The sequence below is a fragment of the Oncorhynchus masou genome, chromosome 27 (genome assembly GCF_036934945.1).
Source record: "Oncorhynchus masou masou isolate Uvic2021 chromosome 27, UVic_Omas_1.1, whole genome shotgun sequence".
Lineage (NCBI taxonomy): Eukaryota > Metazoa > Chordata > Actinopteri > Salmoniformes > Salmonidae > Oncorhynchus > Oncorhynchus masou.
This window is the reverse complement of record NC_088238.1, coordinates 44,234,924-44,249,923: the sequence shown is the minus strand read 5'-3', so window position 1 is coordinate 44,249,923 and position 15,000 is coordinate 44,234,924. Positions and strand designations below refer to the sequence as shown.

Sequence of the window (15,000 nt, the reverse complement as noted above, 5' to 3'; positions counted from 1 at the left end):
AACAGAGTCATTTCCAAGGACTGTTGGATGAGTAGGGAGGTGAGGGTTTAACAGAGTCATTTCCAAGGACTGTTGGATGAGTAGGGAGGTGAGAGGTTTAACAGAGTCATTTCCAAGGACTGTTGGATGAGTAGGGAGGTGAGGGGTTTAACAGAGTCATTTCCAAGGACTGTTGGATGAGTAGGGAGGTGAGGGGTTTAACAGAGTCATTTCCAAGGACTGTTGGATGAGTAGGGAGGTGAGGGGTTTAACAGAGTCATTTCCAAGGACTGTTGGATGAGTAGGGAGGTGAGAGGTTTAACAGAGTCATTTCCAAGGACTGTTGGATGAGTAGGGAGGTGAGAGGTTTAACAGAGTCATTTCCAAGGACTGTTGGATGAGTAGGGAGGTGAGAGGTTTAACAGAGTCATTTCCAAGGACTGTTGGATGAGTAGGGAGGTGAGGGGTTTAACAGTCATTTCCAAGGACTGTTGGATGAGTAGGGAGGTGAGGGGTTTAACAGAGTCATTTCCAAGGACTGTTGGATGAGTAGGGAGGTGAGGGGTTTAACAGAGTCATTTCCAAGGACTGTTGGATGAGTAGGGAGGTGAGAGGTTTAACAGAGTCATTTCCAAGGACTGTTGGATGAGTAGGGAGGTGAGGGGTTTAACAGAGTCATTTCCAAGGACTGTTGGATGAGTAGGGAGGTGAGGGGTTTAACAGAGTCATTTCCAAGGACTGTTGGATGAGTAGGGAGGTGAGGGGTTTAACAGAGTCATTTCCAAGGACTGTTGGATGAGTAGGGAGGTGAGAGGTTTAACAGAGTCATTTCCAAGGACTGTTGGATGAGTAGGGAGGTGAGAGGTTTAACAGAGTCATTTCCAAGGACTGTTGGATGAGTAGGGAGGTGAGAGGTTTAACAGAGTCATTTCCAAGGACTGTTGGATGAGTAGGGAGGTGAGGGGTTTGCGTTTCTGCGTGACAAAAAAAAGTGGACAAAAAAAACTGCCTTCAACGAACGAAGACGGAGAAACACTTACTATATAGGTTATGTTGATTAGTCTTTACAAGTGACACTAACCTCTCGTTTTAATTTCTACCTCTATCTTTCTCTCTCCTCTCGCTTTCTCTCTCCTCTCTCCTCTCTCGCTTTCTCTCTTGCATTCTCTCCTTCTCTCTCGCTTTCTCTCTCCTCTCTCGCTTTCTCTCTCCTTCTCTCTCGCTTTCTCTCTCTGCTTTCTCTCTCCTTCGCTCCCTCTTTCTCTCTCCTTCGCTCCCTCTTTCTCTCTCTGCTTTCTCTCTCCTTCGCTCCCTCTTTCTCTCTCCTTCGCTCCCTCTTTCTCTCTCGCTTTCTCTCTCCTTCTCTCCCTCTGTCTCCCTCTAGGTTTTTGGACGATAAGGGCTACGTCCTCTACCCTCAGATTGGGGATCGTCTGGATCTCATCTGTCCGTCGTCGGACCCCCCCAGCCAGCGGGCCCCCGCCGAGTACGAGTTCTACAAGCTGTACCTGGTGTCGTCCCGTGAGCAGGCGGACAGGTGTGAGGTGACGGGCGCGCCCAACCTGCTGCTCACCTGTGACAAGCCCAACAATGACATGAGGTTCACCATCAAGTTCCAGGAGTACTCTCCTAACCTGTGGGGACACGAGTTCAAGACCAACGCTGACTACTACATCATCGGTGAGCGGGGAGAATTGTGGTGTGTGTGTGGGGGGGGGGGGGGGGGGTGGGGGTTGTTGCTTGCTGTCTGTATCTCCTCTGCTGCTGTTGATTTGGCCCGAGGTTATTGTTATTGCCAGATGTGCAGTGACCGGCGATCCAGCTAGTTCTTATGTTTTCATTTGGGCTTGTTTGAGGTTAGGACTCGTGAATACGTGACGAGGTCATCAACGCCAGCCAAGCCCAGCGTGTGTATCACGTAGAAGTGGAATCTCCCTGGGGTTGTTTTCTTAAGCACACACAACACTATGAGGGAGAGAAGGAGTGGATTCAGGAGTTCAGGAGATCTCTTAACACACAGTCATTCGGACACACACACACACACACACACACACACACACACATGGCCTTGCCAACCCAAACATGAGCTCTGTGTAAAACTCCTCAGGAAAGAGTAGACATTATTAGATTGCTGTACTGTAGATTCTCTCCTACGTCCTTGGGACCCCCATTCACTCAGGTGTATTAATGCTGTTTTCACTTCCTCTTCTCATGGGTGGGGGGGGAGCCAAGAAAGAGTGCAAATGGCGACAGAGAGAGAGAGAACATTTTGAGAAAGAGAGAGAGAATGAGACCCTGAACTACAGACAAACCGACTCCATTCACTTCCCTCGTACCGAACTACTTGTGCTCTATATTTGCCTGCCAGTTTCTGTGCCACATCTAGTATCTTCACGTGTGTTTGCGAGGCAGGGTGGGGAGAGCGTATCGTATCGTTACTCCGAGTATGCACTCACTCACAATCAGCAGAGCTGCATTTTTTTCAGATGACATCTGCTTAGACGTGTTAACCCACTGCATCATTCACAATAGCCCGCTGTGTGTGTGTGCGTGTGTGTGTGTGTGTGTTTGTGTGTGTGTGCCTGTGTGTTTTCTGTTAAGAATATGAAGTGGGTTGAGGTGTGTGTGTGTGTGTGTGTGTGTGTGTGTGTGTGTGTGTGTGTGTGTGTGTGTGTGTGTGTGTGTGTGTGTGTGTGTGTGTGTGTGTGTGTGTGTGTGTGTGTGTGTGTGTGTGTGTGTGTGCTTGCTTGCCTGTGTGTGCCTGTGTGTATTTGCCCACAACATCAGCCATCATAGTTTCTTGCTGTGGTATGAAGGGTTCAGATAAGAACCGCTGGGTTGCCAGATCTATTCTGCAGCCCCAATCTATGTCTAGCCAGACATGGCAACCGGGGTGTCCATAGCACGGACAGGAGCGTTTTATCTTCCCTCAGACAGACGGAGGGATCGATTGACAGCTCCAACCGTAATCAATGAGGGCTCAAACGCAAAGGTCACACACACACAGACAGTCAGACAGATACAGAGATGGAGAGAGAGACACGAGGTGCGTGTGGAAAATTGGGAGAAGATGGATGGTTCGATGTTGATTTGGTGTGTGTGTGTGTGTGTGTGATTGTATAAGTGAAGTTGTTACATTGTGGGTTTCTGGGTCCATTATTTCACGTTATTAATGTACCGTACATGTGTTTCTCTAGTGTTTACCTGATTGAGATTGTCATTATGATCATGTGTTTACCTGATTGAGATTGTCATTATGATCATGTGTTTACCTGATTGAGATTGTCATTATGAGCACGTGTTTACCTGATTGAGATTGTGATTATGATCATGTGTTTACCTGATTGAGATTGTCATTATGATCATGTGTTTACCTGATTGAGATTGTCATTATGAGCATGTGTTTACCTGATTGAGATTGTCATTATGAGCATGTGTTTACCTGATTGAGATTGTCATTATGATCATGTGTTTACCTGATTGAGATTGTCATTATGATCATGTGTTTACCTGATTGAGATTGTCATTATGATCATGTGTTTACCTGATTGAGATTGTCATTATGATTGTGTGTGCGTGTACATGCATTTAATCAAGATTGTTGTGTGTGTAGTTCAGATGTATGTATTTCCCCTCAGGGAAATGTCTTGTAATTAACCTACCTTAGCATGTGTTAATTTATTCACAGTGGACTAAATGAGCTAGAACGTAGATGGATATGAGAAAGGGGAAATGTTGGGGGGGGGGGGCTTGGCTGTAAAGAGTGACATCTCACTAAGCATTGACTCTCTCTCATCCCTGTTCTCTCTCTCTCATCCCTGTTCTCTCTCTCTCATCCCTTTCTCCTCTTCACCATTCAAAGCTCTTCAGTGACACACATACTCCTGATGTCTGTAGCTCTTTGAAAGCCAGATCCCTGTCACACACACACCTCGTGGAGTGCCATCTCTCCTTGTCCCCATCAGAGACCGAGAGGAGTATATATGGCACAAGTTGTTTCCCTCTGTCTTTGTTGTCAGAGAGCGGAGGATGAAACCTCTTTCCATTCACTGATCTCAAGTCAGCCATCCTGCCTACAGCAGCAGCTTCTCAAATGAAATATTTTGTCTTTGACTGATCTGGAGTCAGTGATCCAGAAGAGTCAGCTTCTCAAAAGCTTCTTATAAAATCAGCTTGGCTCACCACGTAGAAGAAAATACTTATGAGTGAGAGAACAGCGATGAGAGAGAGAAGGGATGAGAGGGAGAGAAGGGATGAGAGGGAGAGAAGGGATGAGAGGGAGAGAAGGGATGAGAGGGAGAGAAGGGATGAGAGGGAGAGAAGGGAACAGGGATGAGAGGTGTAGAGATAGAGGAGAAAAGCATTTATGTTAGAGAAACAGGAATGAATGATACACGCACACGCACACACAGACGCACACACGCAGACGCGCAGACGCGCACACACACACACACACACACACGCAGACGCGCACACACATGCAGACGCGCACACACATGCAGACGCGCGCACACACGCAGATGCGCGCACGCACACGCACGCACACACACACACACACACAGACATACACACGCACACACACACAGACATGCACACGCGCTCACACACAGACATGCACACGCACACACACACACACACATGCACACGCACACCCACACACAGACATGCACACACACACACACAGACATGCACACGCACACACACACAGACATGCACACGCACACACACACACACAGACACAGACATGCACACAGACATGCACACACAGACATGCACACGCACACACACACAGACATATACACGCACACACACAGACATACACACGCACACACACACAGACATACACACGCACACACACACAGACATACACACGCACACACACACAGACATGCACACGCACAGACATGCACACACTCACACAGACATGCACACGCACACACACACAGACATGCACACGCACCCACACACACAGACATGCACACACACACACAGACACAGACATGCACACAGACATGCACACACAGACATGCACATGCACACACACACAGACATATACACGCACACACACAGACATATACACGCACACACACAGACATACACACGCACACACAGACATACACACGCACACACAGACATACACACGCACGCACACACAGACATACACACGCACACACACACAGACATACACACGCACACACACACAGACATGCACACGCACACACACACACAGACATGCACACGCACACACACACACAGACATGCACACGCACACACACACACAGACATGCACACGCACACACACACACAGACATGCACACGCACACACACACACAGACACAGACATATACACGCACACACAGACATACACACGCACACACAGACATACATACACACACACACACAGACATACACACAGACACTAGTCGATTCTCACACACACACACACAAGTGGGCACGTACACTCTTGGCACACACACTAACATATGTATGCTCACACACGTACACACAACCATTCTCTGAAATATATGCACAGAGAAGCCCGGAGAGCCCATCTCTGGGACACACACAGACACAATGGCGGACAGATAAACCATCATCCGGCCCAGTATGAATAATAGAAAAGCTGAGTGCAAAATGTCCACCTGAGAGAGAGTTCCGCTCCATTCAACCCATATCAGTGAAGTTCAGCTCTATCGCCTGGTTTTAAATGTATAGGCAGTGTTCTGCAGTCACTGTAAATGCTTTATCCGTCGGCTCATTTGGAAATTCCCTTTACATTTCAAGCACGCTATTTTGTTTTACCTTTATTTAACCAGGCAAGTCAGTTCAGAACACATTCTTATTTACTATGAAGGCCTAGGAACAGCGGGTTAACTTGTCAGCTCGGAGATTCTTGCAACCTTCGGTTACTAGTCCAACGCTCTAATCACTAGACTACCTGACGCGCTGTAGTGCTGAACTTCGGCAAAATGAGTTTCATCGAGCCCTAAGTCTAAGTTGGTGTGTTCATGTTCTACCCCCAGCTCGCTCGCTTTCTCTCTCTCAATGTCTCTCTCTGTCCATCTCTCTCTGTCCGCCTCTCTCTCTCAATTCAATTCAAGGGGCTTTATTGGCATGGGAAACGTGTTAACATTGCCAACACAAGTGAGGTAGATAATATACAAAAGTGAAATAAACAATAAAAATGAACAGGAAACATTACACATACAGAAGTTTCAAAACGATAAAGACATTACAAATGTCATATTATGTAATAATAGTGTTGTAACAATCTCTCTCTCTCTGTCCATTTGTCTGTCTCTGTCCGTCTCTCTGTCTCTCTCTCTCCGTCTGTCTCTCTCTCTCTGTCCGTCTGTCTCTCTCTCTCTCTGTCCGTCTGTGTCTCCTTCTCTCTGGCCGTCTGTCTCCCTCTCTCTCTCTCTCTCTCTGAACGTCTCTGTGTCTCTCTCTCTGTCCGTCTGTCTGTCTCTCACTCTATGGCCATCTGTCGCTCTCTCTCTGTCCGTCTATCTGTCTCTCTCTCTCTGGCCGTCTGCCTCTCTCTCTCTCCCTCTCTGGCCATCTGTCTCTCTCTCAATCTCTCTGTCCGTCTGTCTCTCTCTCCCTCTCTAGCCGTCTGTCTCTCTCTCTCCCTCTCTGTCCGTCTGTCTCTCTCTCCCTCTCTGGCCATCTGTCTCTCTCTCTCTCTCTCTCTGTCCGTCTGTCTCTCTCTCCCTCTCTGGCCGTCTGTCTCCCTCTGGCCCTAGCTGGCTGGACACAGTGCCACTGTTTCTGTTTACAGTAGTGAGGATGTTTTTAATAATGCAGCGAGAGCCACACACTGGTTTATTCATCAGGGTTAAGCTGGAATAAACGACAGAGAATAGATAGAGGGAGGGAGGGAGGGGAAATGAGAGAGAGAATACAGAGGAGGGAGAGAGGGAGAATACCGAGGAGAGTGCTGCACTGCAGCCTAAATGAACTCCATATTCATGAGTTTACGATCAGTGTGTGTGTGTGTGTGTGCGTTTATAGTTGTGTGTGTATGTTTTATTGTGTGTGTGTATTTGTGTGTTTGCGTAATTGTCTCTCCAATGACTTTAGAGAGAGCGAGGAAAAGGATGGAGGGAGGTGCAGACGGGTTGAAGAGGTGAGGGAACGAGGGACTGAGAGAAATCTATATCTGCTGAATATTTGAAGATGTTAAATCCAGCAGATTTGAGTTTCCCACTCATCAGCACAGAGGTTAGCTACCACAACCATGGGGGAGACGATGGGAGTACAGAACAGGGGGAGCGTTGGAGGGAACAAGGGATGGTAAGGATGAGAGAAGTGAAGAGTTTATTGACTTGAAATGGAATAAAATTTCAATATTAAGTAGGAATGATTAATTAGCTAACCATAGCTAAATATTACAGAAGGAACTCATTCTAATTCTCACCTTATTCTTATTGGTTCAAAAAGCAACATAAGTCAATAAATGAACTGATTTATGATCTGCTCAGGCATCTGTTTCCATCACCTCTAACATTATAAACTGAACAACAATACTGTACCCAAACCAGTTCTAGAAAGACCACTAACACGCATTAGAACACAACATAACCTATAGTAAGTGTTTCTCCCCTTCCCATGCCCAATTTTGTGTGCAGACATATGAAGGCTATTGTGTTTGTTTAGGATGTACTGAAAACTATTTCAGTAATGCAATATGCGACTGTGATATGTGGCTGTCTTACCTATCTTAGTTAAATGCGCTGACTGTAGGCCTAAATCGCCCTGGAAAAAAAGCGTATTCTATATGGCTTTAAATGTAGATGGATTAAGCTGGAGGACATAGACCCAGCAGGGTGGTCTGGTCAGCACAGCACGGACGTAAAATTGGAGCCTCCAGCTGAGCATTGCACACATATGAACTTTTGCGACTCAGGCCGCTTGTCCCGGTCTCCGGTTGGTACCCTATTTGATTAAACCGCAGCATTTAATTTTTTTTACAAGCCATGTACTCGGTTCCTTCAACGTCAAAAGACAACTCAATCAAATGTAGCTTTTATGATGGGTCCTTGGCCTGCAACAAGACGTTGCAATTCCTCATTTAGTGTACTGACGTAGATTGGCATCGGAGGTAGCCTAGTGGCTGGCTACAACTGGAGCGAGGCGTGAGAATGAGCCTACGGCAGGGGAGGGGGAATGCCCCTTTTTAAAGAAATTTTAATTTTAATTTTATTTTACTAGGCAAGTCAGTTAAGAACAAATTCTTATTTTCAATGACGGCCTAGGAACAGTGGGTTAACTGCCTGTTCAGGGGCAGAACGACAGATTTGTACCTTGTCAGCTCAGGGGTTTGAACTTGCAACCTTCCGGTTACTAGTCCAACGCTCTAACCACTACCCTGCCGCCCCCTATTAAGTCAACTATTTTAGGCCGAGCCTACACAGTTGTTGTTTTTTTATGAAATGCTCCACACATGACATATTTCCGTCCCAAAAAAAGATATGTATAACTATTCCTGTGCTGTCATGTCCCGAACTCTCTAGAATTAGACTCCCATTCCTGGACTCTCAAGACCCAGGAGTTCTGTTCCCGTGTTAACCTCTCGTCGGGGTTTCAAGTCACTGTTGGGAGTTAGAATAGTAGAATACAGGTGCAATTTAGAAAATGTGGTTGTGCATCAGCACTTTTTTGCTAAGTTAGCCAAGCCAGCTATGTAAACTTGTAGTAATCATGGGCCCCCAATGATTTTGTGAGTCACTCTCACTCAGAAATCATATAAAAAATAAAAATTCTCTGCCCCATGGAAAAATGTGTAGAATTGCAGGAAATGAACACAAAATATATACACTATCAGTCAAAAGTCTTAGAACACCTAATCATTCCAGGGGTTTTCTTTATTTTTTCTACATTGTATAATAGTGAAGACATCAAAACTATGAAACAACACATATGGAATCATGTAGTAACCAAAAAAGTGTTAAACAAATCAAAATACATTTTATATGTGAGATTCTTAGTTAGTTTTGATCTCTTCACTATTATTCTGCAATGAGGAAATAGTAAAAATAAAAACCCTTGAATGAGTAGGTGTTCTAAAACTTTTGATCAGTTGTGTGTGTGCACTATATATATATATATATATATATATATATATTCTCTCCGCTGCTTAGAGGGCCCACTGAAATAGACTGACTCTATGTGTGGGTATGGATGTGTGTATACAGACCTCCGAGCCACTGTAAACCCTCATGATGAGTTCAGAAAGTTGCCCGTCCCCCACACCCATGAAAGTTGCCCGTCCCCCACACCCATGAAAGTTGCCCGTCCCCCATACCCATGAAAGTTGCCCGTCCCCCACACCCATGAAAGTTGCCCGTCCCCCACACCCATGAAAGTTACCCGTCCCCCACACCCATGAAAGTTGCCCGTCCCTGATCTAAAGCCATTGAAACACTTAACTAGCATGTGATGTACTAGGCTTAAATAGCCGTCTAAACATTACATTGATAAGAGACAGAGTGACACACACACACACACACAGAAGGACAGAGGTGTTAAGATGCTAGATTAGTTATCACTGTCGTTGTCCTTAAAAGTCCTGCACAGCTACTGACACACAATTGACAGACGCATGTTCAACATGGCTAAAATAACTCCTCTGACAAACAAATGTTCATCATGCCTAAAATAACTCCTCTGACAAACAAATGTTCAACATGGCTAAAATAACTCCTCTGACAAACGCATGTTCATCATGCCTAAAATAACTCCTCTGACAAACAAATGTTCAACATGCCTAAAATAACTCCTCTGACAAACGAATGTTCAACATGCCTAAAATAACTCCTCTGACAAACGAATGTTCAACATGCCTAAAATAACTCAACTGACAGACGCACTGACACTATTAGAGCTAGCATATCTACTATATCTATTTTGATCAATGTATTCAAAGGCTACTATTTCATCCCTCAACTCAAATATAGGCCTAGTCCCGACACATCGATGGTTGCTAGCCAAGCCGGCTGGCCGTTCCCTCTATCGGTTAGGTTGCCAGAGTAGCGACCCAGCTGTTAAGTCTTTTTGTTCGATGTCTATGGACGGGACCCAGTCGTTCATTCTACATGTTCCATTGTCATGCTGGTTGGCAAAGCTCTTATCCCTTTTTTGCTAGCTAGCCAACTACGGCTAGCACAGTCAAGTCAAAAAGTGAAGTGATAATAGCTGCATTTGCGTTTGCTTAAGCTGCTTTGGATACATCATAACAATGAGCTAATGATGCACGATTTCACCTGGGATAGAAAATGTGCTCACTCGTCAGGACACTGTAGTTCAGAGGAGCTAGCCAACTACACAGCTAACGCAATCACTTCATACTGCAGCTGGAAAGACAGCAAACGACTGTAGCTGCATTTCATGGCGTTTAGACATTTTTTCCCTTGACATATCTTTGTATATATCCATAAAAATGATGCGGATTCATGATTTCGACTGGTTGAGAGAAGATGTTCGTTTGGTCGTGACCGTTTATTCTCAGTAGGACGGTGTAGATCCAATTTCAATATTGAAACAATGTTGCAGATGTTGAGAGACAGCCTGCAACGTTTGTACAAACTAGAAGTCAACCGATAATGATTTTTCAACGCTGATACCGATTATTGGAGGACCAAAAAAAGCCGATAGCGATTAATCGGGTGATTTTTTAAATATTTTTTATATATATGATGACAATTACAACAATACTGAATTAACACTTTTTATTTTAACTTAATATAATACATCAATAAAATCTATTTAGTGTCAAATAAATATTGAAACATGTTCGATTTAGTTTAAATAATGGAAAAACAAAGTGTTGGAGAAGAAAGTAAAAGTGCAATATTTGCCATGTAAGAAAGCTAACGTTTAAGTTCCTTGCTCAGAACATGAAAACACATGAAAGCTGGTGGTTCCTTTTAACATGAGTCTTCAATATTCCCAGCTATAGGAATTATAGGACTATTTCTCTCTATACCATTAGTATTTCATATACCTTTGACTATTGGATGTTCTTATAGGCACTATAGTATTGCCAGCCTAATCTCGGGAGTTAATAGGCTTGAAGTCATAAACAGCGCAATGCTTGAAGCACAGCGAAGAGCTGCTGACAAATGCAGGAAAGTGCTGTTTGAATGAATGCTTACGAGCCTGCTGCTGCCTACCACCGCTCAGTCAGACTGCTCTATCAAAGATCAAATCATATATTTCATTATAATAAACACAGAAATAAGAGCCTTAGGTCATTAATATGGTCAAATCCGGAAACTATAATTTTGAAAACAAAACGTCTTTCAGTGAAATACGGAACCGTTCCCTATTTAATCGAACGCGTGGCATCCCTAAGTCTAAATATTGCTGTTACATTGCACAACCTTCAATGTTAAGTCATAATTATGTAAAATTCTGGCAAATTAATTACGGTCTTTGTTAGGAAGAAATGGTCTTCACACAGTTCGCAACGAGCCAGGCGGCCCAAACTGCTGCATATACCCTGACTCTGCTTGCACTGAACGCAAGAGAAGTGACAAATTTCCCTAATTCAAATAAATTCATGTTAGCAGGCAATATTAACTAAATATGTAGGTTTAAAAGTATATACTTGTGTATTGATTTGAAGAAGGGAATTGATGTTTATGGTTAGGTACACATTGGTGCAACGTCAGTGCTTTTTTCGCGAATGTGCTTGTTAAATCATCACCCGTTTGGCGAAGTAGGCTGTTATTCGATGATAAATGAACAGGCACTTCATTGATTATATGCAACGCAGGACAAGCTAGATAAACTAGTAATATCATCAACCATGTGTAGTTAACTCGCGATTATGTTAAGATTGATTGTTTTTTAAAAGATAAGTTTAATGCTAGCTAGCAACTTACCTTGGCTCCTTGCTGCACTCGCGTAACAGGTGTTCAGCCTGCCACGCAGTCTCCTCATGGAGTGCAATGTAATCGGTCATAATCGGTGTCCAAAAATGCAGATTACCGATTGTTATGAAAGCTTGATATCGGCCCGATTAATCGGCCATTCCGATTAATCGGTCGACCTCTAGTACAACCCCCCCATTATTGCAAAACAAATGTTAGTCTAGAGGCAAGGGGAAATAATTATTTTTACAGTGGAGATCAAGTTAATGAATTGGCTGGCTGAGCTGATGGGACACTGGATGATCAGGGATTTGTCAGATGAAACAGAAAACAAGATGCCCATTTTTGTGTCATAGGCTTCCCTGTGCTAAACAGGTTTTTTAGTATGGCTGAGAACACGTCTCAACCAATCACAATAATACTTTTGGCCAATCCGTTGTTGAACATTCACCAAATACCAGCGTGAATACTTGGGTACCCTCCATTAGCGAGACGAAACCATTTGGAGTGAAAAAGGAGAAGGGAGCGACGTAGGGAGGAATGAAAGGAGGAGTGTTACAGTATTTTGGGGAAGAGAAAGAGCATTGGGTTTGTTACAAAATTGCGTTGCGAGACATGAACAGAGGGAGCGAGAAGGGTGAGAGAGAGATGTGGTGAGTGTGAATAAAAGAGAGTGACAGGTCTTCTCGATTTAGGTCAGCAGTCAAAGCAGCACTGCTGTCTGTGTTGGCTGTCGCTGTGTGTGTGTGTGTGTGTGTGTGTGTGTGTGTGTGTGTGTCGCTCTGTTTGTCACTGTGTGCGAAGACGTGTGTGTGTGTGTGTTCTTCTTAATTGGATTGGGACTGGTTAACATTGTTTAACCTCCCCACACTGTCTCTCACACACACACTGTCTCTCAAACACACACTGTCTCTCAAACACACACTGTCTCTCACACACACACTGTTTGCGTCCCTCGCCACTTCTTCTTTTATACTCCCGCCACAGTGCAGACAAAGCCACCATTGTCCAGCCTTCTACCAAGGAACCACTTGTGGAGGGATGTGTATCCCAGGAATGGGGGGGGGGATTTTATCCCGTAGCGTACCTCTCCATTGACCTCTGGGCCTTCTGGCAGGGCTGCTAATGCATTAGCACGCTAACATGGCTTTGATTTAGTGGAGCAGGTTCAGGCAAACAAGACCCGTAATGACATAATGAACACATTCACTCACAGCGGACACTCCACAACACCACACAAAGCTACACACAGCAGACACACTATAAACCAGCAATCAGTCTTCTTTCCAACACACACAAACGCACAGTGTGGGTTTTGGGGTAAGCTTGTCTTTAAACAGACAGGCAGTGTAAGATGTATGCTGTCTGAATGGGGAGAGAGATTATAGTGTTCCAGGGGGATTGGAGCATCACTCCTCCAGCTGTTCACTAGGAGGAATAGAAGGTGACGGAGATGAGGAGGGAGCATGAGAGAGGGAGTGAGACGGAGAGTTATCGAACAAGAGAGGATGAGAGAAGGAGAGAAAGCGGGATGGGCAATGTAGCAGAATGTCATAACAGACAGATGGTAAGAAGAGAAAGGGTGGATGACAGACTGATTAGAAAGAGAAGGTCCATTGAAAGACGTTACAGGAATTTAAAAAAAAACAGTCACTACTAAACCATTATAAACAGCTTTAATTAGTCCAAATGTCCATAAACCCCATCATTATCACTGTGTCCACTTCCCTATTGAAGACTTAGCTGTCAACAGTGTCTAGTTGTTCTGGGCTTGTATTCATAAAGGAGCGCTGATCTAGGATCTGTTTTTGATTCATATTGTTTGGACAGGAGGGAACTGATTCCAGATGACACTGTATAAATATGAGCCCATCTGTTGTGGTGTCACTAACTCAGTTTTATAGGTATTTTTGGTACATTTTTACAAACACAAGAAGACATTTTTACAGCCTGTCCCCATACCCCATTTCCCTCCCCACTCCCTCCATCCCTCCTCTCTTTCCTCCCTCTAACTCGCTTTCTTTCAATGGTCTGTTATTTGGGCTTCATAAACTAAAAAGTACGTGGACACCTGCTCGTCGAACATCTCATTCCAAAATCATGGGCAATAATATGGAGTTGGTTCCCCCTGTGCTGCCACAACAGTCTCTACTCTTCTGGGAAGGATTTTCACTAGATGTTGGAACATTGCTGCGGGACCTGCTTCCATTCAGCCAGCCAGAGTATTAGTATTATGTTGGGCGATCAGTCCTGATTGGCAGTCGGCGTTCCAATTCATCCCAAAGGTGTTTGATGGGGTTGAGGTCAGGGCTCTGTGCAGGCCAGTCAAGTTCTTCCACACCGATCTTGACAAACCATTTCTGTACGGACCTCGCTTTGTGCAAGAAGGCATTGTCATGCTAAAACATGGAAAGGGCCTTCCCCAAACTGTTGCCACAAACTTGGAAGCACAGAATCGCCTAGAATGTCACGATTTCCCTTCACTGAAACTAAGAAGCCTGAACCATGAAAAACAGCCCCAGACCATTATTCATCCTCCACCAAACTTTACAGTTGGCACTATGCATTGGGGCAGGCAGTGTCTTCTTGGCATCCTCCAAACCCAGATTCGTCCGTCGGACTGCCAGATGGTGAAGCGTGATTCATCACTCCAGAAAACGCGATTCCATTGCTCCAGAGTCCAACACCACTCCAACCGACGCTTGGCATTATGCATGGTGATCTTAGGCTTGTGTGTGGCTGCTCGGCCATGGAAACCCATTTCATGAAACTCCCGCTACGCGCTTCAGCACTCGGCGGTCCCACTCTGTGAGCTTGTGTGGCCTACCACTTAGTGGCTGAGTCATTGTTGCTCCTAAACATTTCCACTTCACAATAACCACAATTGCAGTTGACCAGGGCAGCTTTAGAAGGGCAGAAATTTGATGAACTGACTTTCAACGGTGCCACTTTGAAAGTCATTGAGCTCTTCGGTACGGGCCATTCTACTGCCAATGTTTGGCTATGGAGATTGCATGGCTGTGTGGGTGATTTTATGCACCTGTCAGCAACGGGTGTGGCTGAAATAGCCTAATCCACTAATTTGAAGGGGTGTCCACATACTTTTGGCCATGTAGTATACCATTCGACATTTAATCCGAAGCCA

General features: G+C 44.8%; 1 protein-coding gene across 2 annotated transcripts in view; it reads left to right on the top strand.

The window, feature by feature from the left end:
* LOC135516252 (ephrin-B3-like) overlaps positions 1 to 15,000 on the top strand; it is a 108,057-nt gene that overhangs the window by 48,761 nt on the left and 44,296 nt on the right. For both annotated transcript variants that reach the window (XM_064940403.1, XM_064940404.1), the window contains exon 2: positions 1,364 to 1,659. In XM_064940403.1, the coding sequence (XP_064796475.1) occupies positions 1,364 to 1,659 (296 nt within the window). The remainder of the gene's footprint in view (positions 1 to 1,363; positions 1,660 to 15,000) is intronic.